Source organism: Anopheles marshallii, chromosome 3, assembly GCF_943734725.1.
Source record: "Anopheles marshallii chromosome 3, idAnoMarsDA_429_01, whole genome shotgun sequence".
NCBI lineage: Eukaryota > Metazoa > Arthropoda > Insecta > Diptera > Culicidae > Anopheles > Anopheles marshallii.
The window spans coordinates 47,809,594-47,837,077 of NC_071327.1; the positions used below are offsets into that span (position 1 = coordinate 47,809,594).

General features: G+C 39.2%; 1 protein-coding gene across 1 annotated transcript in view; it reads left to right on the forward strand.

Annotated features, from left to right (window-relative positions):
* Window positions 1–27,484, forward strand: part of LOC128713623 (uncharacterized) — a 48,894-nt gene extending 21,410 nt beyond the window's left edge. Inside the window, exon 3 of the mRNA XM_053808485.1 lies at window positions 27,281–27,484. Coding sequence (XP_053664460.1) covers window positions 27,281–27,484 — 204 coding nt within the window. The remainder of the gene's footprint in view (window positions 1–27,280) is intronic.

Here is a 27,484-nt window from a genome sequence, read left to right on the forward strand (position 1 = left end):
TTGTTTTACTGTTTTATTGTATTTAAAATTATCGTTGATTTCTTTTAAATGAAATGTGATGTTTTTTTGTTTATGTCATATGCTTTCAAAAATTTCCGATTTGTATTTTACTAACTACTTGAACTAAATGTATCTGCAAGTTTCGTGTAATATATTGAACAAGCTCCACTACCATTAAACATAACTGCACGTAAAGTGGATAAGAATGATTTATTCATTAATGTTTGATTTGTTATCTATTTTTCTTTTTTATTGTTGAAATTGTAAATTAAACTAGAGCTTCGTGGTTTTGGTGTGCTGCTGGAGTGTTCAAGGTAGAATGTGATAGTCTGCTAATCCATTGTTCTGACCTTTCTCCATCCTAATTTGGATTTACCTCGCTTCCTATGTCCCTGGTATCATTCTAATGACATGACCATCCTACCAGAGCCTTGCAAGTCTAATTCATATCACGAAAGGAAGTTAACTTTTTCCGACATCTCTTCGATTTGCTAATAAATCTATCATCTTTTCACAAAAACAAAAATCATCGTACTTATCATAGAGCTCGCCATTGTAGACGCTCCACGATCGTCCTTACGCGTTCAAAACTGCTTCCAAGTGGTTTGCTCTCGAACGAGCCTCCAAGAGATTTTTATGAGCTTGTTTATAACAGTCTTTGCCACTTTAAGCTGCTGTAAATATTGTGATTTAAAACTGTGATTTAAAATCAACGCTACTCGCTCTTTACAGCTGGATCATGATACGTCTCATTATATTTCACTTAGCTATGGTATTTGTTCTACTTTGGGCTATCAATTGCAAAATTTCTCATGCAAAAGCAAAACAACAAAAATATCCAAGAAATTCAACCATCGATGACAACTTTAAACAAATAAAATTCCAATTGAAAACCTTCTTCGGTTGATCGAGTGCAAGGGAGTGCGAAAGGTTAGGGTTGTTACGATCAATTCACGACTCGCCAGCAGCATTCTTCTTGCAGCACTAACGTTAACAGACGATGGGAAAACCCTCCCAAAACGTGGCTACGGATTCCCCTAAAGGTCAGCCACCAAAGGTTCGAAAAGTGACTGGGGTACGGTCGGGACGACGTGGTGAAATGGCGTAACCGGTCATTCAAATTTTTCGTCTATCGTCTACCGGCGCCTGCGTTAGTCCGTCTGTGGCCATTTCTTTCGTGGTCACAATGTCGGCGGGAAGCGGAATGCAGCGGAACATCAGTAGGCTAAGTCTCTCGGGCTTATTATTATTTTTTCGGATGTTTTTTTGGAGGTCATCGTGCAACTCTACCGTTTGACTTGGAGGCGACCCAAGGCGGTCTGCGACTCACGAACTTAGCAGCAGCCTAATAATAGATGGCAGCGTCTATCCTCTCCGTCTATCCATGGGTTTGGCCTCATGGTCAGCTTTTTAACGGTAGCGTGAAATTGAATTAGAGATTAGCTGGCTGGTCTATCCTGGAGCCGAGAGGCTCACGGTGGGTGCTGCACTGTGTTGAGGTGAACAAGTGGCAACGAGTGATCTTTTGTCTCGTTAAGGTCCGTTTGTTGATGCATTTTAATTGTTGGGGTGGTTTGGTGTGGTGTTATTGTTTCCAATTTGCCATCTATTTTCCATGTATTTTTCCTTAGTGTTGAGGATTCCAAATCAAATTTGTTATAACAAATAATAAAAACGAAAATAATCCTAAATGTAACAAAGTAATATTTTTTTGGAAGTGATGTATAGTTTAGTAAATGCTGAGAAGGGTATTACATTGTTTTTTTTTGTATCTGTTTATTTTTCTTATATGGCATAGTAGTTGAACTTAATTCCCATTGGTTAATTTTTTATCTTTATTTTATTAACAAATTCGTTGATTTAGCAACATAATCAACCAGTATAAATAATTTTCTTTTATGATCTTGGTTGATTTCAGAAAAAAAATCCGCAATTTCAATAATCATTAATAATTCTACAAACCGAGTTTAAAATTTGATTACACTACGAAATTATGATTTAAATTGCAAATGATTTAAAGGCTTAGCTCTGTTTTTCATGATTTTTATGCCAATTTCAATCATTTGTTTGTCCTCGGGAAACGTCATTAATTTTTTTTACATCATTAACATTTATTGCGATTGAAATGAGACATTTACTGTGGTGATTTTCATGTTACAAGCTACCCAGATCGTTGGCTACAATATAAGGTTCCAAAAATTACATGCTATCATTTGCTCGTCTATCACATCCCTCTTGACCATCATTTAATTCACTCGTTTGCTTCTGTTACCACTTTTTTCTCCTGAACTTTAACAAAGCAAGGTGCATTCATATTCGATCGATATGGAATGGAGCACAGCTCAACGTGTCTCGATTGGGGATTATTCTCTCTCTTGAGCTTCCCACAGTACAGCAGACGTTGAGTCGGGGTCGGTTACCTTCGGCGCATTCGAGACGGTGCTGCATTGTGCTGCTGCTACTGCAGTCGAATACCGGACGGAGTGAGTTATGCAACCGGTCGATCATCTGCGACGCGCGACCATCGGGTCCAAAATTTACGATCGCGATCATGGCAAGGTTAAGGCAAACCGCACCGATTGTGATCCGGTCTGGCAATGGAACGAATGGAACTTAATCAATGTGTCAAACATTTGATCAACTATTCCCGAGGCATCTCCAAAACGGGGAGCGTCTGGTGTCATTTTTTTTACACTTCAAAGTGCCATAACGATCATAGCAGAGTAATTGCTCTGAGAACGTTGCTGTCAGAGTTTAATGTATGTGATTAAATTTGTGTTTAAATTAACTTTTACTGCCTTAAAGCATTGGCATTTCCTGTAGTGCTGCTTAAAAAAACTGGTCCAAAACATCTTTTGTTATATCATTATGCTGTCGATTGGGATGATCGCAAGACCTGTTGACACGACCATTCCGAGGGATAATAAAAAACATGCATTCATCACGCTGTAATATTGCTTACGTAACATTTGCTCCCTTTTGTCACGAAATAAAACAAAGTAAAATAAAACAACCCTATAGCCCAACATCAACCAAATGGACTGGAGCTCATCCCTTTAGTGGCTCCGTCCCGTAATATACTGTTTGGTGTACTCCAGAAGGTGAATAATTTTGTCTCAGCGACACGAGACACATTGATGCGGCCAAAAGATAGGTTTTTTTTCTCCAAGTATGCCGTCATCATTGCCAAAAGACCGAAAACAGAAACAAAACAAAAAAAACCTTAAGACTAGAGACGAGTGGTGGCATCACGCGAAATTTTTAGAGCGCAACGAAACACCAGGTAACCCTATTTCTGTTTCACTTGGTGAAAATTTTCGGAAAGTTTTTCCAACTGCTGGTGCTTCTTCTTTACTTTTTGTTTTGTTTGGAATTAGGGAGCTATGAAACGGGAGCTTGTGGGAAGAATTAAGTGGTGGCTAGGTGTACTCTACGGGTAGGTTGATTGTGGGAAGAAGTTTTAATAAAGTATGCGTGTGGTAGATAGGGCTGCGTGTTTGGTTGAAGCTTTCGTTAAAAAGAAAATGACATCAACATGCATAGTTGCATGTTAAGTTGCTAACTCTGAAGATGAAATATTTTGAAGGGTGCACAAGCTACATTGGTAAATTAACTGCGGCGACATGATTTTAAACTCCGTTTACCAGCTGCTGTATTACATTTTAAAAGTTTGGATGAATATTTTACGATTTAATAATTCTAATGAATATGAAATGAGTGTTCGTTTAGTTAAATAGTACATTAAAGAAATATTACCACTACGCCACTACTACACCAATATGCGTGCTTATTTAGCTTTATTTACTAAGTGTGAAGCTAGTTGCAAGTAATTACTAGAATTTCCTATGAGCAAGAAGTTATGCCTCATTATTAAAATAATAAAACAAAGGAAAAGCTATCTACAAGCATTGAGGATTTAAAGTCTAGATTCTATGTTGGTCCATCACATACCCAGTATGAACTCTTGACGACGTTCAAAGTAACTGTGCCATCGTTTGAGAATAATCCGGAAGGTGGAATCTTATAAGCTAGGTATCTTATAAAATGAAGCCAACAGGCGACGAACGCTGGCTTGTTTATGTGTGAACAGCGAAATTGAACGACAAAAATGAATCGTTTTTTTGCATCAATTTGTTGTTGCCGCTGCAAAGTGAATCTCCCGAATCATGTCGGAAAAATGTTGAAGAACGTTACCTATACGTTCTCCAACATTTTTCCGACATGATTCGGTCAAGACGCATCTCCGACAGTCAAATTATTCAAACAATAGTATATTGAATATTCATGGTCGGATTATCATGGTGCTTGGTGGGACCAACAAAGAGTGGTTTATTACGAGCTGATACAACAAGAAGATCATAGGGAAGGCAAGCCATGATAAAGTTATTCGACGATATGACAATGCTCAGTCTTAACTTGAAGCGCGGATGTAAAAGAACCTAGAAAAGATGAAATAAAATTGCTGCTTAACTCGGGTATTGTTTCTTTAAATTGCTATCTGGCCGATCCGAGTTATCAAGAAAATTAAAAAATGAAATTTAGTAGCGTTCAAGCTGTTGACCTTTTTTAGTGATTAGATTCACGAATTAATAAGCAGGTGAGAAAAATAATAATTCATATAGAAAAATACGCTCACAAATAGAAGATATCTCGATTAAAAACTAACTCAATTGAGCTCCTCATTAATGTTAATCAAACTGTAAAATGAACAAATGAACAACACAAAACAACCATTAATTTTACAAACAACATGTAACATAAATTCCCAAAGTAACTCTCGAAAATCAATAACCCAAAAAGGAATCGGCATGACAGGTATCTATGTTTGTTCGGAATGTATTTTGGTCTCTTTTGCTATGATTTTGATGATTGCTGTTTTGGTGGATTTCTTTTTTAAACCTCATTCAGGCCACCTGCACCGTCTTAAAACAATCTCTCTCTCTTATAATCGCTTACTGTCAATCGCTCCAGTTGCCACCGTATCAGCACAAGGTGTACACTTGTTTTTGCACCATAATGGAGCCGATTAAGTAGGTGCACTAATTAGGAAACTTCAACCGACTCACCGCTTTCCACGACAAAAGGTCCTAGCTGCACGCGGCCATTCTGTTTGGTTCACCACCGTCTCATCCACTTTTATCACATCGCTCGCCCTCCGAGCGAGAAGGGAACCTTTCATCGCATCAACCATGATTGGTTACCTTTTGCAGTCTGCTCGGTTGCGGTTTTTCTGTGGTTGGTTGCGGTTGTTCATGTGGGGCGTGTTTTTTTTTTATTTTCGGGTGACAACAACAACAATTTTACAGGTCATAGCTTTCGTGGTCGCTTGGGCTGCGGTACGGTTTGACGCTGCGTTATGCAATGCCGTGCTGTCTCGGTAAGTAGAGGATTTTGTTTTGATTGCTTGCTCATGTTGCAGCGATCACTCGTGTGCTGCGTATGGCGTATAGATGGAGTGCAAATTTGGGTATCAGTTGGGTGGCGGGAAGTCTATTCTCGTTCGTCTCTTTCTGGTTTATTTTGGGGCAGAAAAATCTTTGCTTAGAGGCCGGATTTTGGGACACTTTTTGCTTTAAATTGGGAAAATATGGGTCAAGTGTCTCAATTGGGGTGACTGGCCGGCGACAACTATGGAACATGATATCGAGATGCAATAACAAGCAAAACATATGATCAATTTCGAGGGTTTTTGGGAACTGCATCGTACGAGACTGATACGGCACGAAAGAAATAATCCAATAAACATCACTTAAAAACTCAATCTCCCTTCGATTTGGGTTACATTGTGTCGTTTTAAAAGCGATTCTCTACGAAAGGTGAGAAGGCTGACCGTTGTGCGAATTTGTATTGAGACACTGCAACATGTAAGTACCCGTTACACGCGCACTCACAAAGTGAACGTGCTGTGCCAATAATAGCTAGCTGATGATTACAGTATTGGTCTCTGCGGCTAGTGATGGCTGCTCCCGTATTCATTTCATCCCTACCAAGCAACCTGAAAGTAAGTGGTACTCGGTTCAGTTCCGTCGTGGTTCCGTGGGAAATGTAACAATATTTTCTTCACTATCCGTGGGTTTAGGTGGTGGTTTGGAGCATTTTTCCTAGTCTGCACCATGATGCTTTTCCGCTTGGGAAGCGGGTTGATGCTGCAAGCGGCAGGTTTTGCATTGTTTTGCACCTTTTTTCCCACCCATTTTTAAAGCACCCTTCAAACGGTTCGGGGGAGAAAACAAAAAAAATGGAAGGAAACGAAAATCGGAACGAAACGAAAATTGAAAGAGTGTGTTTGTGTACGTTTTGTTTTTCCTTCCCAGTTGGTGCAATGGTGGGTGGGTCTCTTGAATAGTAGGGTTGGTGGCATGACCGAGCAAACCGCTTTGTTTCCCATTCACCACTGTGCAATGAAAATTATTTCCAAATTTGACGATTTATCCACACTTCAAACAAAACCTCTTCGTGTTTCTTGTGCCTTTAGGGCCTTCATTTTGAGGAAGGGTATTGCGGTGATGGCGGGGTCGCAGAAGAAAATGTAACGGAAGTGCATTGTAATGCGGGAGGACGATGATTATGATGACCCTGTGTAGCAGCACAGCACTTCCCTTGCCTTTGGTTTTTTATTTCTTTCGTTAAGTTTCGTTTTTTTTCAGATCAAAACAAAAACACAACGATCCAAAAGGATGAAATGCAAATACGTTACATATTTTAGTACCGTCATTGGGTGCATTTGTTTCTTTTCGGTTTTATTTTGTACTTGTCTGCTTTGGTACCTTATTTTCCCACGGTCCAGTGTGATGCAGTTTCACTGCGGATGGTCGCAGCACCGAAATGCGCTGGCGGAATCACTCTTAAACGTGTCGGTAATTACTATTTTGAAGGCGCCTTGTTTGATGCGATCGGATGGTTTGATGGATATTAATTAAATTTTTGGCGCCTGCTGTTCCGGTAGCTTTTATAATCAGTCGGATGTGATGTAATTTTCGTTGTTGCGTATGCGTTAGTTGTTATCGGGAGCATAGTTTTGATAACGGATTTTGCATTGTTGTGTGTTTTATTGTATGCATGATCTTTTATTGAAAGTGCAAATTAAAGTCGTTACTGATTTATAGCAAACTTAATCTAACGTAATTGTCTGAAGTTCCTTACGTCAAAGAAAGTCCGTGAGTTCTTTAACCTTTGGGTTCCTGCTGCTGCTTCTTCATGCCATTACTGTGCGTTTGTTAAGATAATTATTTATCGACGTTTATCGCCGCCAAAGACATCCAAATCATCACTTCAATGTTGCTGGACGTCTGTAATCTATGCAAATTATTCTTTCAGTGACGCCTTGTCCGCACTTAGCAAAATGAACCTTCCATCACACCATCCGGTGCTTAAAGTGAAAGTCATTAGGAGAAACCTTTTGAATTTGATCTACAAGCCTTACACGTAATTGTGGTTGTCGTTGTGATGCGATCCTATTAATAAGATGTGGAAAAAGGGAAAAAAGTCGTGTAAAATAAAACACTTCAACTCGGGTTTGATTGAGAATGTGTTTGAAACTTTCTCGTGTGGAAAATCTGCATCGCGAAAATCCTGTCCTGATTGTATAATTTATTTATAATGAAAAGAAAGCTCATTACGCATCAGTTTCATAAATGCCATCACGATAATGTAATGTAAGCGAGGACGAGTTATCTGAAGCAATTGTGGGCTAAATGATCCTTATTCTTATGTCATTCAGGCGCTCTATTGGTCTCTTTCTCTTTGACTTACATTTGGTTTGGAACAATCAAATTGCGATGATGCATCGAGAGAGGCGCGTAAAAAGCTGTCGTTCCCGGCACCGGATGCACTTTGTACCCACTGACGTCAGCGGTCGCGTGTGGGATGCATTTTTTTGTTGCATGCACAAAACCCGCATTACTGCAGGCGCGCGCTGTTGCGCAACAGAAGGAACGGTTGCGGTCGGTGTTGAATTTTCGCGATTGCATAAAGGTGTAGCGGTCCATTCCCAGAGGAACCAAATGTCGTGCCCGTTCGTCGGTAATCGATGATTTTTATCCTTTTGGTGTGACGGTAACTCGTAATGCTTATAGAATTGGTGAAAACAGTAAAGCGAGCAAAGGCTGGAAATTTCATTCACAAATAGTTCGAAATAATGGAAATGTCATTTGATAGATTGTTTTTCAAATCCAAGATTATATCGTCATACTGAAATTATAGCCATATTATTAAATGACGAAAAAATATGCGGTATAGTCTCATAATTAATGTAATATGTCTTGTAAACTACTTTTAATAAAAATCTCTTTTTAACCATATTTGTTCCTTTTCTGCATAAATTTTCCTCTGATCTATATTATGTGAAAATTCCCAAAAACCCTGAAATACAAAGGAGGTGGAAACTCCTTAAACGTAGAGGGCAGTGCCTCAATAAATATAAGAAGAAGAAGAAGAACTCCATGTCAAGCAGATTGTACCGTAGAGCTCTCCAATACCTCGTATATCTATCGTTACTTTGCAGATAACGCTTAATTTTAGGATTAAAAAGTATATTACAATGCAACATACAATATATTACTTATTAAATTTGACTTAATTTTTTTCAGTCATGGTTGAATTCTTATGTTAATATTTGAGTCTCTTGCCGTACTGTTGATTTATTAATTTGCTTTGATGTAAAGACATAATATGAGAATATCAAAACATTTTAGTTCGTGCCATTTTGGTCGATTTGTTGAGTTTTGTGTCAGATGTCTCAGATGGGTATATTTTATTGTTACGCTATCCAAATTGACGAATAGGTTGTAAAAACTATTTGGCTAGTTAATACGATGTTCTTTAGTTTTATTAAAGATTGCCATATGGAATAAATATGAATTCTTTAAGAATTGCAATTGCACTTCAATTTTGTCATTGTTCACAATTTCCTAGTTCACTGAACAACAGCTTTCAAGTCGACAGCAGAGCCAGTTGAGAGATTTCTCATCCGATCTGGCTAAATGGTTCATCGCGAATCATTTTCCTACCTCTAGTATGCATTTTCCCGAACTGTGAACAAGAAAACCGTGTCCGGAACTGCACGATCGGTGTGCACCAGTGGGGAACAAAGTGCTCTACTAATGTGCAACACTTACCAGATACTTAGTCTACACGGGGTTTTGTTCGTTCGTTCCGTTTGACGCTTTTCCTCAATAAAAATGTTAAGCACTGCTCTATCTTCGAAAAATGTAAGCACGAGTTTGGATGCACTGTAGCAAATAATGAAGCTACAATGCGTGAGCATAAATCGATTTGCACACATACGCGTTTCGTTTGATAAGCAAATGTTCATGGCTTTTGCCTTGGTTTGAAACTTTAGCGAATAAAACAACGTTTGGCTGAAGGTGTGGGGTGGAATGTACCCGTAGACGCTTCTGCCCGTTTTGATTGTTGTTACCTATTGTTACCGCTCGGGGGAGGAGGTTACATCAAAACCACACTCGCGGAGCACCGTACCCGGACAGGAGGATACACACTGTAAGAAAGCAGGGAAGGGAGTAACTGTTTCAAAGCCACCACTTTGGTGTCCGCCGGCCTTCGGCAAAATAAAAATGAAAACCTTGCATTGTGCACGACCATCGTGCCCGACCGAAAACGGGCGCCAGTAAAATGGCGAGGCGAATCGAGTTTTGATAATAGATTGTATGCCGAGCGATAGATGGTGCCTAAAGGAGACGTTCGGCAGGCCACGCTTGTTGCATCTAGTCCGCACACCCGTTACTACACCGGGCTGCCAGCGTCAGGGCCAATCGAGCCGATAGTAACAGGAGGAAAAATCGATAGAACATACCAAATCTGGCCACCAGTTGAATGGAAGACACACCGGTGCATAATCATAAGGTTTGCCGTCGCGTCTAGATGGGTGGTTGGGTGATTCATGATCAATGCATCACGCTCGCAGGGTGATGTTTTGTGATTGGAAAATGATTACTGGCTTTCATTGCGTTTACCATTTTTCCTTGCGTGTGCCCTTACGGAAGTACAAGGTAAATCGTTCGTAAGAAGCGTATGCTGTACTAAAAAGTTCTTCACTGGCTTACGAATTGATAGTAGAATTGAGCATTAAACAAGCTGAATTTGTATTTGAATTGCGAATTGTTTGTGTAGCTTTGCAGGTCATATTCTATTTTATAGATTAGTGTTTAAATAAAGTGTTAATAAATTGTTTTCAAGAAACCGTGATCATGATTTTATAAATTATATTTTTAATTGATTTATTCAAACGAAATGTTGATTAAACGAAACGAAACCACTGTTCCTGAAATTTATGTTAATAAAATCACTTTAGCATAACCTACTTAGGTTTCCATATTTTGCAAAATAAATTACCAATATGAAGTTTGAAAAATAGGAATCATGATAATCAGCCAAATGATCAACTTTAATTGTTTTCAATCCGCTAAAGCTTCACGGTCTTTGTGTTTTTGTTGATGCTCTATTTACTTTGATGCCACAATCAGTGGTGTATTGTTTTTGGATTTGTCATAATCCATAAACATTAAACCGTCAAGAGAGAAATCAACTTCCGACATCGTTTTGAAACGTTTTGAACCGCAAGTACAACGAGCAGAGAAGCCTGTAAACCATACAGGTCCCGATCGTATGAGGAATAGATTTAATTAAAACTCCGCTGACCCGCTGTAGTTGCGGCGCCGTAGTGTTCGAGTGGTGCTGGTTCTGGTGTGATCTTCGCAGCCTCGGATCCCAAGGAATTGGATACTTTTGTGGGTTACTTATTTTCCCAAGCCCTTGGTCAATGTGAAGGTTTCCGATTTCAACCAAAATCAAGGAAGTGACGGATATCTGTGTGAGGCACTCGAAGGTAGCAGAGGTAAGAAAACCAATTGTTTATATAGCTTTTTTGCAAAGCTATTGATGATGTAATAGAGTGGCAACGAAGGTTTTTGAGCATGGCATAATTTTGCAGTTAAAATCGAGTTTACTTTAAAGTATTAATAAAATCACAGCAATGAAGGTCTAATTTTTTGTGTTCAGTTGATAGGTTTTCATATCAATCGAGGCATTTCGATTAGATTTAAAGACATATTAGACTATAAGAAACAAATCGTAAAAGTAGCATGTCTATGGTAAATTTTTTATGGTTTCAAGATTTGAGGTTGCAAAAAAGGTCAAACAATCGGGCTGAAGGTATACAGTAGCCATTGTTAATACAGTGAAAGCCTTTTATGATCGCATTAATAAATGACAGTTCTCCGTGAACACGATCACACAAAGAAGGATTTCACGTTTTGCGATCGATGCGGAGGCGGTCGTTGCGTAAGAAAATGGAGGACAAAAATACGCCTTCTTGGTCCCGATGTGTATAGATCGAACCTGTCCGAGTCCTGGCTGCGATGCAGGCTAGTAAAAAGTGCGCTATTTCTTCTCAGAAGGCACTTTCACTTTCGGACTGTGGTGAATGAAGTGGAACGCATTGCAAACCACACGAGGGCTGGGTATTGGTTTAAACTGGTAAAATTTCATGATGGGTAGCACCTAGTACAAGCATGTCCCAGCAGGCATACGCATTCCGGGCGGGATAGCTTGTGCGGTATAAATGATCGGTCGTTGTCAATTTCAATTATTCATTCCAGCAGAAGCAAGGTTCGCATACCATTGCGAGAATATTTGAAGAGGATTTGCGCTAAAAATGGCACCGCTGCCAACCCATTTGGTTGGCATGCAAGGTTTACGGAATGGCTTTCTGGCCGGTGTGCCCCCGGCGGAATACAAGTGTGTTTGTTGGTAATTTGCGAATCGAGGAGTCAATCATTAACCCGCATCAATCATCACACGACGCCGGCTAACTTTGAAGGCCGCCATCACTTTCGGCATCGATGAGAGATGGTGTACATTTACGTGCAATCAATCAGATGAAGCTTCCCTAATTTGTGTGATTAAAGATTGGTTCCCGAACGTGTAACGCACGTTCGTGGATGGGTCAGGTTGTTCGGGTTTTTTAACATACCTGCTTGGTTATTGGTTTATTGTGCATGGAGTAGCATACGGGTTGTGGCTGGTGTTTTATGATGAAAAACTATGAAAATGATGCGAAATAGGAAAATTTGGGTCACTAATTGTTGTTACAATAATAAAATTACAGTAAACGGTTGGAAAGCTGGTAAATCTTGCACAGAATTAAGAAAATTTAAGAGTAGACATCAGGAGATAAGTAACGTTTCAATTGTGGAATCACTTTTTGTACACTTTGGTGGACTCTTTGGAAGCTAAATAACTGAATTTCCTAACAACATTTATAACCTTGTACTCGTGAACAGTCAAAGTAGGATAAAAAGATGCACGTACTTAAAAGTACAAAACTTTAAGTTGATTTTCGGGAAAATGCAGATATTGGCACTGACAAAGTTGAAGATAAGAATGTTGTACAGAGTTCTATAAGATGAAAAAACCAACGGAAAAAAGTAAATGAATAATGAACCAAAATAGTTCTTCCTGAAGTTCTCTCACATGACATGACATGACTGACTCTTTGTACGTTTCTACCCTTAGTTCACTTTAGTTTAGTTGATTTTTTTCAGCCCTCTACTTTCATGCGATTTCAATAAATTTTATTGGTTATTCTATTGGCAATGTTTTCATATATTTTAAAAGGTTATTTACAGTTATATGGCTTGGCCAGTTTGGGCGAAAAAAATATTATTTGCATTCAACTTACCTGATAAAATATGGAACTCATTTGAGTATTAAAACATATACTAAGCATAACATATACAAAGCTTCACACCAGGACTATTATAATTGCTTGAAAATGTATAAAAACTGTGTTTAACAAATATTAAACGGATTACAAATATTGTTAATACATTTTGTACAAGATTGAGTTTATACTCTTTTTCCTTGCTATATTCTTTTCCATAATCTCTTGATTGGAACTATACAATTTTTTCATAATTTTGTGAGCAAATATTCGATCGCATATGAATTACACGTCACAGAACTTTACTGTACATAATTCGTCAGATCCAATATTGATAATCCATCATAGGACCTACAATATCGTAACATTCCACGAAAAGATCCATTTGCAATATGCGTACCGTTCTAACGGATGCAATTCCGATCCTTAGATTCACTTTCAATCGAGCATCCGAGCGCACCGGATTGATTTATTCACCAATGCTCGTCAATTATGTCCGCCGCCGTGGGGGATGCTTCACGCTTCCAGCAACACTCGGCACAAATTAGTATTCCGTACGGTTCGTGCGAATGGTGCATCGAGCGTTGGATCGGTGGAGCTGTTCTAATGTAACCGGTAACAAACCTCCACCCACCGACCCATCACAATGTGGGTGCTAAATGGTGTTCTGGCGATCGTGAGCAGAAGCCTTGAATATTGATGAGCCGCTGGGGTGCTATGGTGCGAAGAGTAGCTGTTGGACAAACAAGAGTACAACTAAGTAGAGAGTAATTGTTTGAAGACGTAAACACTGGTAGGCAACGGTAGGAGGCGCTGCATGTAATGGAGTCAATACTAAGTAAAGAGTCATTTATTGAAGTCTGGAGAAGACGTTAAGTAGCACGTGTTGCAGTTCAGTGGGATGCATTTCTGCATTAGTTTGTTCATGATTTTGTGGTAGAAGAAACGCTTCTGATGTTTCGAGATTAGGATGATGTTTTTAAAGCTGATTATATCATCCTTAATGTTTTTTTAAAATTTATATAGCTTGTATAGTACCGAAGTGTATAGTATTCGGTTTTTGAACACTATTTTCCATTTCTTTAATTATGTTCCAGTTATATAATATGTTACAGTTAACAGTGATGTTTCTTCCACTAAGCGTTTTTTCATTGTGTACAACTACTAGAAAAAAGTGCTGAAAATATAAAAAAAAACTACTATAAACAGTAAATACAAAAAATTAATAAATAACATACTCAAATGGAATGACAGCAATGCTATAGGGTTGAGTAGAAATAAACAAAAAACTCAAAACATAAAATCGAACACATGAAATTCGCCGCACGGTAGGTAGAAGCATCATTCCGCAGACCAATCGGAGGTCATAGAAAACCCACATTGACCTCTGACGCTTTCTGTCTGTCATGTCACGAAAGACAAACATATACTGAAAGGCACCGGATCGCTGAGAACATGTGGCGAAGCGTCCAAAAAGCCGGCAGCCTCCGAATGTGTGTGCATGGTACAGGCGTGCGTGGTACCACTCGAACAGGTTTTTGCGTGGCGTCTTATCAGTTGGCAGAAAAGCCCCACAAGGCTGTACGGCGACTCCCGAAAGGATGTGCATCTTCTCCGGCGAAGATGCGCACGGCCCTCGGTGACGACGTTGCGCGTTGTCGTCGTTGGTTTGCCTTGACCGTGTTTTGCTAGCGTTTTGTTGCTGTGGCCAGCGACGTCCATTCGCGGCATGGTCCACGCTGTCCCACGGAGCAAAAGGGGAAGTGGTCGTACGGGTACGGTTGTTTGTTTTCGCCTCGTTAGCGTTCGATGCAGGTGAAATAAATAGCTAGATGCATCGGTGCAGCTTCGACCTGAACGGACAAAACGAAAAGGACAAAAGTAAATCTCATCCACTGAGCAAAGCAGTTTTCGGTAGGCGAGACATGTGGTATAAATTAGACATAATCCACAAGCGAAATCAGCATATTAAAGACATTTTTGATTAAAATAAAGCACCAGTAATTGACTGCAGCGTAGGATGAACAAGTGCCTGAGGCAATGGATCGTATTTCATCTTACCGAAAAACCTTGCCAATGAAGGACCATTTCATCAACTTGTACATCCCATTGTCGATACCGTGATCGATGATCACGAACCTTTTCACGGTCCTTCTTTGCACCTCTCGATGTCAGCAACAGTTCAACGAACGACGGCCCATCGATATGAAATTCACCGAGAATCATCGATAAATATTTTAATCGAGTGAATAAAAAATATAAAGCCGGCACTGGGTTTTGAATGTTGAGGGTTTAAAAACACATTCAAAACTTGTTCGTGCGTTGCTTGTTGTAGACGCATTTCATAATGTACCACACTATCAACACCTTGAAAATTCAATCAAATCTGTTTCTTAAGTGCTTTGATGACAGCGAAATTTGATAAGACTCACAAATTAGAATACCAATTGATTTGGGAGTGGAATTTAATTATCGATGAAACATACAACAGCCATTTGTCCATAAACACTTCCGAGAGGGAAACGTTCGGGCTTCTGCCAGGTTTTATTAAAACGATAATTTAAAACGATTTTAACATTTTACTATCAAGGATATTGCACGAAACGACAGGCTTGGTCGCGACAGTACGCTCCGCTTTGGATCATCTACCATCAATCAAGTTGATAAATGCAAATCAAGTGACGGGGCTTAGAACTTACTTACAACTCAATCGAACTCCCTGTGAAACCCAATTTGGCACGGAAAAAGGCAATTATGCCGCCGTTCGCTGGTTGAGTGTTGATTAATAGTGCAGCATATGGCGCCGCCGAGGGACGGATTCGATGTCGCACAAGTGAATCAAAATGAACCTCTGTCGACTTTGTTGACGGAAGCAGGTCGATCGTTCGATCCGTTCGAGTGGTGATGAATCAATCAATGTAAGTTGGCGATTTTGATTTTCTTCTGTTAAATGTTACAGCTGTTGGTTGTGGATTGTTGAAAATTATTCGTTATAATATTTCAACCCTGATTTAAAAAAAAAATAATGTACGCTTTGTACAGGTCATGAAAATGTGTCAACGATTACCTTGACTTTCGGTAGCGAAACGAACAAGAGACCTTGATCCAACCGAATGCTTTGGTCGAATAAACTGTGCCGGTATTGTATAAAATTAATTTGAATTAATTGTCCGGTGCTTTACAATGTGGTGCTTGCAAACAAACGTGTCGTGAGACATAAAGTCCAGACGAACCAGACGCAGGAAAAAACACGGCCACCAATGTGATGAAACGGTGTCATGTAATCAGGTGACTGTCTTTATGTGCAATCGTTTCTTCCGAAACCAAACTGTAACACTTTCACGGTGACACTAATGGAAAATGAGCTTCCTGAATTACACCGGCGCACGAGGAGTAAATTAGACCGTCCGAACGCTCAGCGACTCAACGACTGTTTGGCTGGTCGGTGTATTTTGGATAGCCACGAGTTTTAACACACTCCAAAACCCTTGGGTAGTTTCGGCTCGCGATGTGCTGCCTTTCATCCCGGTCGTGCTAGATGTTCCTTGAAGCATCAGCATCGCTGGGTAGTCGCGAAAATGGTCCTCCCCGTGTGGTCGAGCCGCAGCATCGAGCCCTATCGATGCCATCCGCTAAATGAGCCATTGTGAATGGCTCGTTGAGCGTGTTATGTGCAAGATGCAGGGAAAAGCGGGTATAAATGGCGCAGAGGTCCACTGGAATCGATTCGGCAATTTGGTGATGTTGCTTTCTTTTACGCTGTGCCTACCTTCTCGTTGCACAGTGGAACTCTTTTCGCACAGTTCGCTTTGGCAATCGAGAAGGCACATCGATTTCATGACACAATTTATTTTAATGCCACTCGGATGTGCCTAGCACGACATGCGGGGTGGTATCGGGGGACGATTGTGGAACTAAATGTCACCCGAAACGGTTGCGGACCAAACATTCAAGGAGGAAGCTTATGTGATCGAGGCTTTTTCGGTGGAACATGTAGTTATATTGATTGGGTTTTATTCAGTGCATATGTTTTTATGGTTTTTAATTAAAGAAAGGAATTACTTACATTAGGGATGATCATAAATTATATGAATTTTAAAGTTTTACACATTTTTTTTCAATTGTTACTACTTATACGTTGAAGCATTGTTTTCATTTTTGTTCGTTTTCTTTTTTTCTCATTTTCAAACGTTTTCTCATTTTATTATATTTGAATATCCATTTTTTTATTTTACTGTTCATTCGTCCAACATTCTACTATCTGAATGCGTACGTAATTTTTTGAAAATAACATGAAAGTAAGAAAAACAAACGTTTTGTTAAACAGTGTTATATTATTTTATGTAATGAGTTATTTTGTGTAATATTTTTTTTTTATAATATAATATAACATATTTTTATGCGAAGATGCATATATTCAATGTTTCAACATAATAATGCAAAATGATACTCAGAATTTATTGCTAATCTAGGAGTCATGGTTATTATTCACTAAAATGTTTGCTCAGGTGTGTTAAACAAATTATTAATACCAAATGAGAGTAATGTTCTAACTTGATTTATTTCTTGTCTTCTTTACGATTTTGTTTTAGCTAATGCGTAATAGTTAAAGTTTCTATAACTGGGATGTATCTTTCTTTTCATAGATCCTTGCTTTTAGAATAGAATTTTAGCTATGTAATTGTCCTTTTTTAAAAAAAATATGAAAAAGACCTTTAGTTATATCTACTTTACATCCACTTGTTAAAAATATTACCTACTTCTTTCCCACATTTTGTTGTACCATTGTTACAATAATCTGTACAATAGTAAACATTATAAAATTATCGTTATTTTATCATATAAAAAACATGTATTTCCGTTCATTCAAAAACATATGTAATGTTTAATATATTACCATATTAGTTGCGTCCAATTTAAACTTGTCATTACCAACGTGTTATATGTCAGCCAAAGTCGGTAGTCGTTAGCCTAGATTCCGGTCAAAATTTAAAAAGCACGCCGTAGCTTAAAAAATTTGACATCTTTGCAAAAATCTCCAAGACACTGTGTTCACGGCTGAATCGATTGCCTTAAAAAGCTGTAACTTTTCCCATCCAGCCGTGCCTGCAGTACATCGATGAAAGCCCATCCGTCAGCGTTCATTATGGTAGCAAACTACAATGGGCATCGGCTACGTCTGCCACTGTGTAGTCGCAAAGAGGTGGGAACAGAATTGTTCAAATTGCTACTAAACGGTCGTGAAACACGCCAACAAGCAGCATGCAGCTTCAATCCGTACGTGTGTGTGCCCTGTGCTCATATGGCAAATACTGGTTGCGCCAGACGATCGTCTGCCGATGGTCCAGGCAAATATTATTCAATCGGAAGTTTATGTAATTGCGGCATCATCGTGCTTACCCCAGCGAGAGATGGCTAATGAAGAGGGTAAACGTTGGCCGGGAGCGTGTATTTGGCGGGGAGCACACGTTGATGATTCGAAGTTGATCTCGAAGACACAGAGAAAGAGTGATGAAGAACGAGTGCCAAGGGAAGGAAAAAACAGCGACACATGAAACCATTATGGGAAACTTCGAATGAGGTTGATCTTGGGCCCGAAATAAACGTCGAAGAAAGCAAAACTGCGAAACCCCCGAACCGATACACCGGTCGATCATCGATCGGTTAGGGCGTGCAAGTGTGCCATTGGGTTTCTGGGTAGAGTCCATCCGGTGTCCATGTGGAGGTAAATCGGAAAGGGCCCACGAAACGTGCACCGATGCGGTTTAATTTGATGCCAAATTGCTTCCACAATTGTTGAGAATAATTTGACCATTTTGGGTGAGATATTTGACGATAAATGATTTTTGACAGCTTTTTTTTCGCTAAAAATGGGTGAATCACCTAAAGGCACGCTCAGATTTGGTGGGTCACAAACGTGTCAAAATCATATTGAGCTTCCATGGCGGGGGAAGACCTACGCACCGTTATACCTGTTGCCGGTCATTCGTTCGTTGACCTTCCTAAACATTTTAGCAGGTTAGTTAATTACTACAATAAACAAGAAATCATTTCCATTTCGTATTTTCCCGGATTGCAACGGCCGGGAGGTGTGGCAGGATGCTTAAATCATAAGCATGCGCACGAAAACTGGGTTCCATAGCGGTTGGTGCGTGCGTGTTTACGTTGTGGGAATGGTTTATATAAATGTAAGACCAGCTCGTGATTTCAATTTACGCTTGTGATGTGGTTATATGCTTTGGGTTTGCTTGTCATCCCTTGTGACATTTTTGGAGGGTAAAGTTTTTCGCTTTTTTTCCAATTAAAAATCAGTTACCCTCTATAATGTGATTGCTATCGCCAGAGGCCTCGTAGTTAAGTGCGTATGACTGAAAAGCATAAGAAGTAAATGAATATTTTAAAATGCTCACTACATGAACATAAAAAATTATTTGATTTACACGTTCCGTACAATGTCACTCAAGTATAGAAGACGTGGAATTTTTCCAGCGGTCCAGTCATGCACACATTTTCCCAAACAATAAATGCAAGATTTTCAATATAAAAATGTATAATATATATATATATATATATATATATATATATATATATATATTATATATATATATTAAAATACATAAAGTTTCTTATATGAATGTGTTTTGAAAATTGCGATAGTTACTTTTTTAACACAAAGGCAACATCACTGATTCGCCTAGTGAATTGAGCAAAAGTAGTAACATTAAAACATGGATTTTGCATAATAAATATTCTAATAAATCAAATAAAACAACATAAACGCATGCTTCAAGGCACATTCCATCAGGTCCCAAATTCCTATCGATAACAACGTTAATCAACTTCGAACATTATGTTCGATAATAGTTCTGCCACTGGTTTTGTGCCAGTTGTTTCGTTTCGTTCTCCGTTGTTTAACATACGGTGGTAGCAGTTTGCAGCAAATAGCATGTTTAGCAACCGTGCTCTTAATCACCCACCCATCCAGCGGCTGGGACGGGTTGGTTTTGTACCACGGCGTTAGATAACAGTGAACATTGGCTACCCCGTGTGTATGCTGTTTTTATGTGTTTATTTTATCTTACTTATAGGACGATAGAGTACTCATCAGCATAAAGTTGGCCAGAGCGAAGTACGAAACAAAATAAAGGAATGATAGATAAGTGTTGATTGTTGATCATGCGTGTAGTGGCAGTGCTGATCGATAAGCGCTTGATTTATGGATGGTTGAATAGGTTGTAGAAGGTAGTTCGTTATGGGTAGCGAAAATTAATCGCGGTAAAAGCTTTTCAGCCATAGCCAGCCCCCATGGGAGGGGTGAATAATTTCACCGTTAATGCAAAATTATTGGCTTGATATGGTTTTATTGTTCACTTTTACTATTCACTGGTAGAACATTGATTCCCCTTTGATTGTGTGGAATCATTTTTTTTTTATCACGTCGTGGCCTTTCAATATTTCATGAGTCTTTTTTATTTAAATAATAATTGTGTTGTCGGGTAGGTACCCCTTGACCGAAAACTTTATGCAATTTAATACTTATTAGTGGTCTTCTTCAGATTGTCCCTATTTTGTAGACCACTCGATTTGCGCTCAATTCCATGTAAGTGCCTTTGCAAGTAAGAAAGGTGCTAATTTAGTCACGACATGCCGCCATGTGTCGATGATAGAGCTGTTTTCGTTGCCAGCCGACTCGCGATCGATGATTATGCTACACCGGTTCACATAACGATTACTACAATCGAATTAGGCAAAAGTCGTGGCGGTGTCGTGAGTGCCGGGACCGTGCGATGGTAGCAGTGCTGTTCGTTGAGTAACATTCGTTTGAAGTGTAAGACAAACAAGGCGTCTTCTTTGAAATGCAATGGAATATAGTAGAAAAAAAATCATGTGGACATTGCCATCGAGAAGATTCCGATTAACCCCTCATCATAAATGCATCCGTAATGTACCATAAAATGCAATCCCGGGGAAATGGGGTGCCAAATGGATGCATCTGGTTTGTTGTTTGATTGGGTATAGAATAGAGATGCATCAAAGCAAGCATAATGCGCTTGAGGCTGGCATGGCATGATGCCTCGTTGCGTCAAGACTGTCAAAACACTGTGAGGCGGGATAAAAGTTACCCAGGGAAAAGGGCATTTCGACAAATCCTCCATAATCATAATAATCATAACGCTCGGTGGTGGCGCATCGTTAGCCCTCCGGGGGGCGGGAACTGAATCCATCGAGCCATCGAAATATTGAATCAAACTACGTGTCGTAAATTGCGATTGTGGGACGATAAGTCATAACCTCGCCTGCCTGGGCGCTTTCGATGGTTTACCGTTGGTAGGGATCAATTCTCGAACTCGTGCTGCAAAAGCTTCCCTACTGGGGGAATCCCATGTCTCATACGGAACGATCGAATAGTGGCATTGGTGGGAGTGTAGATAGAAAATCATCCGGAAAGAAGCATACCGAGAAGTTGAACGTTGGATAGGTTGCTGTTGGAGGAGAGAAAATGAAAAAAAAAAAAACACCTCTACAACCGTTAAAATGTCGCCCGAAGCCCGAATAGCACCGAGTTCGAGAAGCTTTGATATGAAAAATGATAAAACATTGACAGCCCCAGCGACAATAGCAGGAATGCTCCAACGTAAACGTGGTGTTTGACCACTCGGGGTAATGGAACACGAGGAGCATAAGTTGCGCACTTTACGATTTGCCGAGAAATGGCTTCTTTTAGTGTGCTTTGTCGCGGCTCTTGCAGCGATTGTTAGCGATTTGTAAAGTTTAGAGTTTAACATTTTTTATTTTATTGTCGGATCGTAGTAGTGAAGATCGAGGGATACGGTCATAAGTTAAAGATTACTGTTGGTGTAATGGTTTTTACATCATCATCTTCATCATGATTGTTGGTTTCGTCACGTACGAGTGTCATATCACTTAAGTGGAGGAATTTGCTCACAAGCGGACGGTGTCAGTTTGGTAAGAAGTCGTCGTGATGTTTTAAATTGGACGGAATTCTAGTGATAGAATTTTGTTTTATATATATGGCCATTAAAAGAGAATTAATTCAGAAACTGACTTAAAAAACTGCGAAAGAGGTGGTGTTTCGAAGCAAATAATGATGAGTTTATTCTACGGGCGATTAAAATCGATAATGATTCCACATTCTAATCCGAGCCACGCCTGACACGATTTTTTTGTGACATCACAAAATCTTGGTCAGACATTGGCACGCTGTTTTCTGCTGGAATATATTTTAGAACTATTTTCTTTTATTACACTGAACTTATGAAAAATGCATTTTTAAGGTCAAATCTTATTAAAGCAAAACATTATTTTTTTAAGAGTTCTAATTAATCTTGAGAATTTTTTGCAGTAACAAGAAGTCCAATTAAGAAATACATCTATGATTAGTAAACTTCCAGCAATTTTATTCCGTAGTTAATATTCATAGAATTACGATTGCTCAGCTAAAGCAATAAATAACATCAGCAATGTTTGGTTCAAATTTTCTAGCTGAGGGAATTCTGAATATAAATCAGTATCATTTTAATTACTCTAATGCATCGTAGCATTTCGGCATTTAATGGTGAGGTTTTCTTTTAAACTTATTCATTTACAAAATGCATTAACCATTAATATAACCATTTTCTATCATTACCTATACAATAAGCAAGGCATAAACACAGTGCGATGATTGTGGCTCCACAACAGCATTACACGCACAGCATATGTTTCACGCCCCATTCGCCATCGATTCGATAGCAAAACCAACCGATTGTGACATAAACCTCTTCTTTTCATCTTAAAGCAAGTTTCCGTTTCGATTGGGCAATCGTATGATGCGTTGAATTTGTATCCTCCCGCTTGAATTACGACGGCACGACGCGGTTGATCGTTGTGCCCGAGGAAGAGCCGTTTAATTGATGAGGTCTGTGGCTGTGCGAACGATCACACCAACGACCCGGTTGCGGTCGAGCGGTACGATCGGAAGGTCATCGCAACGATGGGCCCAGCTCGTTGGGCTGGACCGACGGGCAAATGCCATCTTCGCTTTGGTGTGACCACACGCGCCAGCCCCAGGATGGGCGCTGAACCATCGAACCAAAACCGCGCCAACGTCTAGCGAGGCGCGCATGGGACCTAAAATGGGACGAAGCCGGTGTTGCGCTCGAGTCCATACCTTTCGTGTGAAAGATGCAGCAGCAGCAGGTGGAATTTTTTGAGCAATTCCGTGCAATTCGTCCAATTCGACGATGGTCAGTACGCGTTTTTTTGTTTGCGGCCATTAGTGTGACGGGGTGGAATTCCCGTCGCGATTAATCGGTTCTACATTCCTACATGGCTTAGGAGCTGCAATTGCTCAATTGATACGGTGTTCGATTTACGTTTGATGTTTGCGAATGTTAGCTCTGCCGATGCGTTCGATCGCAATTGCAAGTTTCACAAGCTGATAATGGCATTTGAGATCAATTGACGTTTGGGGTCGATTGGTTCAGAGCAGCTTTGTGTCACTCAGTTGAGATTGAGTAATTAGTGGCACGAGGATAAAACTTTATATTGTGTCACAATATTACACGAGATGGGTTGCAGAAAACTCTGTTAAACTTAAGGGTATCTGCTTTTTCCGAAATTGTTTACAAAGTTTTCAAAACTGCAATTCACATTTCTGCAGGACCTTCGAACCGATAAATTCAATTGAATTCGAGATCAATTGAATACTTTTTAAATAACTTACTGTTACCTTAAGGGAGTCTGAGAGAGTTTGATGACTTTTTGTTTTATAGCTTGAGCATTGATACATTTTTTAAGCAACCCTATTTCAAGTAACCCTTTCAACATGATATATCCCCCAATTTGTATTCTATTGAATGTTTAACAATCTTGTGTTGCAAGTAGTATTTCAAAATATTTCTTTAATTTTGTTTTATTTTGATATTAGACCATTGAATGTCGTTAATTATTATTTTTAACAAAGCCCCAGAAAAGGTATGGAAACGTGTTTTTGTAGGCTTGTTTTTCATACGTGGTGTAATTTTCGGATTGTTATTCAAAAAATGTCGTTTTCCTTGTGTTGCTGAATGTTTTCTGAATGCTGAAATGTTTCCCTCATTTGTACAAAGGTTACGATTAAACGAGACTAGTTATTTTCTTTTCTAACAACTAGTTTTCAAAAATTATCTTAAATGTTTTCATAAACGAATATGCTATAAACGAAGTGCAAAAACATGTGCTGGAGGATGATCCTACAGCGTGAATTTTCCGAAATTATCAAATCAATAAACGACGCAATATGCATACCACATTTCCGAAGGTTCGTTTCCAAGGAAACGACTCTCGCAGTGGAAAATGATCTTGAATGAAGCACAACATTCGGTCTACTCAGTTGCATCTGTTTCATAGATGGTTTATCGTTGATTTATTGCACACTGCTGCGAATGAAGCTTTGCTGTCGCCTATAACTGCACATGAGTGCATTTTACAATTGCACCGAGCGGTGTGTTTGCGTCAAACTCGTTTTTATTTCCCTGCCCATTGCTAAGACCGTTTTGCGATGCTAAACTCTTTTGCTGCAGAATTTTTATCTTTTTTTTTGCTGTGGCTCGTTTAGTATTGTGTTTCAGAATGCTGGGCGTATTTGGTGCATAAGGATGCATTTTTTTGTTTGCTTGTCACATAAAGCCCCTACGTGCGATGGAACACATCGAAACGATAGTTTTGTGCGACTGGCTTAGCGTTTGACAAGGGTTTCTCGTTGGTTTCAGTGGCAAATGCAAATTCAAATGCTGCCATCGAAACAGAAACGAATAGCGAGGATTCTTTCGTTGTGAAATATGAAAAGCCCCATCAAGTAGTATAACAATTACAGCTTTATCTGTGATGAAAAAATACTTGCTGCTAATGTTTGGCTACTTGCTATTTGTTCTCTTTAGAACGACCGTTTTAAGTTAGCCGCTGTTAAATACTTTTTATAACAAAACTATAATTTACTGTATTTGCATGCAGCTTTAAATGTGTTAGCCATAATGTGGTTGAATGAAAGGCATGGTTTTGACATCCTCTGCTGTAGAGAAAAGTATTCCTAACACAAAGGAATTGCAAAGCTGTGCAAAAATCAGTTCAAAATTCCTCTAGCTACAGAAACAGTTGCTCAAAAGTGAAACTTTACATTTTAATTACTTTCGAAAAACGACACAAATCACTAGCCATTTTTCTATTCGCCTTTTGGCCACCTATTTCACTTTAGAGAAGCATGGTTCGGAAGAGCATCATTGATGAGATGCGACTATGGCAAATCGATCGCTCTTTGCGTTCGAGTGATTGCATTGCGCTTGATTTTCAATGTCGATTACGGAATGTTTAATTAAATTATGTATTGAAATCATCATGCTGTGTCGCTAATGCTCTGGGTGGCAATGCGCAAACCGCGAAGCAGATGATAGAAGGAATCTGACTAGGTGATTAAATTATCGACAAGCAACGCAATGCGTAGGATGAGCCGGAATCGTCGGCATAGGATCGTTTGCGAAAGGGAAGCTTCAAATTTGCAGCCTGAATGAGTTTTGATTTTTTTTTCTTCCTTCAATTGGCTGTCCATTATCTCAGCAGACACACTTACACAAAGCTGGGTGGTGCTTTGTAGCGATAGTGAAAAAGCAGATGAGCAGACACGCACAAACGAACACACAGTGTAACATGGAGTTCGATTGCTGGTAGGAAAACTCAATCAACTGCTGAAGCGGAAGAGAGAGGGGAGTGTGGGTGGGAAACGTGAATGCACGAAGGAAAAAAAACCCGATTTTAGACTTGCTTTATTTTCACGCAAGATACATACCTAACGGAAGGAAGACCAGCAGCGGAATGGAGCTAATAATCTTGTTTTCCTCACTAAATGGTCTATTTGTTTAAAATTCATTTGGTCATCTTTCAAAATGACAGTAGACATTTGGACGACGTCGTAATCACAGTTTTTATTGTATTGAGTCGGTTTTCAGTTTTGGCTTTTCGTTCAATACAATGTTTTAAAGTTGTATTCTTCAGCCTGAATTTGCTGATTCGTACTGGTTAGTTGACTTTAAGTTTCCACATTTTTAGGGTATAAGACTGGTAGGATTGGTAAGTCGACTATGACCGAGTCGTAATTTAGATAAGACTTGTTGATTTTGTGACAAAGATGGACCGCTCAAGAAAGGACGAAAATTATGGTTGTTCCTAGAAATCAGACGAATTCGACTTGCCATTATGTTGAGATAGGGTATATGGCCATCAGCTGCCGGCCCTTTTATCTGTAAGAGGTAGTTTGAGCTTGCTTAAAACTGTGGAGTAACTAGAGAAGGCCCAGGAAGCTGGATTGCCCAGTCATACCGGAGGATTACCTCGCAGAGTGAAGAAGAGGATGGTTTTGAGATTATTAATTTAGTTAAATCTCTTTGAGGATGGCTTACCTTCGTAGTCTAATTTATCAGGTGTCTCAATACAAATTATTTCAACATGACTTGAACATGAACAAGTACCAGCAAAAGTGCTGTAGTTTTTAAGATAAGTTTATCGATTGTAATTGGAGGTGCTTTAGGCAGTCGCGTTCCGGAATTGCTAAGACGTTTTGAGCATTGAGTTACATTTTGTACTGAGTTAGATGACGCCTAATAAATATAATTACATAAAAACATACATTTATAGATTTTCTCACAAGGTCCTGTCATTTATAGAATTCTTACATTCCATGGAAAAAAGCATAAAGTACCTAGGAGTTTATTTCGACAAACGGGTCACTTTCAAAATTCACACAGAAAATACCCTGCTTAAAACGAACAAAATCATAAAAGGCACATATCCATTCTTGAATCGTAAATCCAAATTAAACCTCAAAAACAAACTATTAATATACAAAACATTTTTTCGTCCAGTTCTTACGTACGCAATCCCAGCATGGAAGGGTTTAGCTCTTACACATCGTAAAAAAATCCAAATAATGCAGAACAAAATCCTTAAAATGGTCATCAATGTTCCACCGTGGATCAATACCAAAAAACTCCATAAAACCACCAACATGTGCACCATTCAAGAATTTATCAATCGAACCTGTCAAAATTATTACGCTGGATTCCAAGACAGTAATCTGAATATATTAAACCAGTTAGTAGGATAATGTAGACTAGATTCGTCAGAAGCTAATATTCGTTAGAGTTTTTTCTAGTTTTTATTCGTAGTGTTAGGCTTAAATTGTTTTTTCCCTCGTTGTTATTACTTTTAGATTAGTCCCCCAATTTTCATGGTTTTTTTTTGTCTTTTTCCCATATTACTATCATCATTCATTTATCATCAAAACTCAGCAATAGTTTATTTATACAAAAATTAATGAGGAAAGCAAAGGTGCGAACCCATTATAAGTAACGCGAACCGTTATTATAACATTAAGAAAATCAAATCCAAAATAAAAATACTACTACTACTACTACTACTACTACTATAGAATTCTTAGATTTTATTAGTGGTATTTTTTTTACCACTAGGTCGCCCGAATGAATCGTTTCAACTCAAATTAAATCATTTAATTCCATTAAACACACTTTTCTAATAGTACAACTTTTTCTCTCGTGTTCTCTTTTGCAGCCCTCAACCCGTCCGGAATCAGACTTTACGCTGGACGTCCCGCGTGCCGAGCAGCTGCGACTAAAGATGAAGAAGGAAAAACAGTTCCGCAGTCGGTGCCGCTGGTTTTTCTACTTCTTGAGTGTCGTCTTCTTTCTGCTATCGGTAATGGTGGTCAGTTTGATACTGACCCGGGGAAAGCGCATGTTTGGAAGCATGATATAG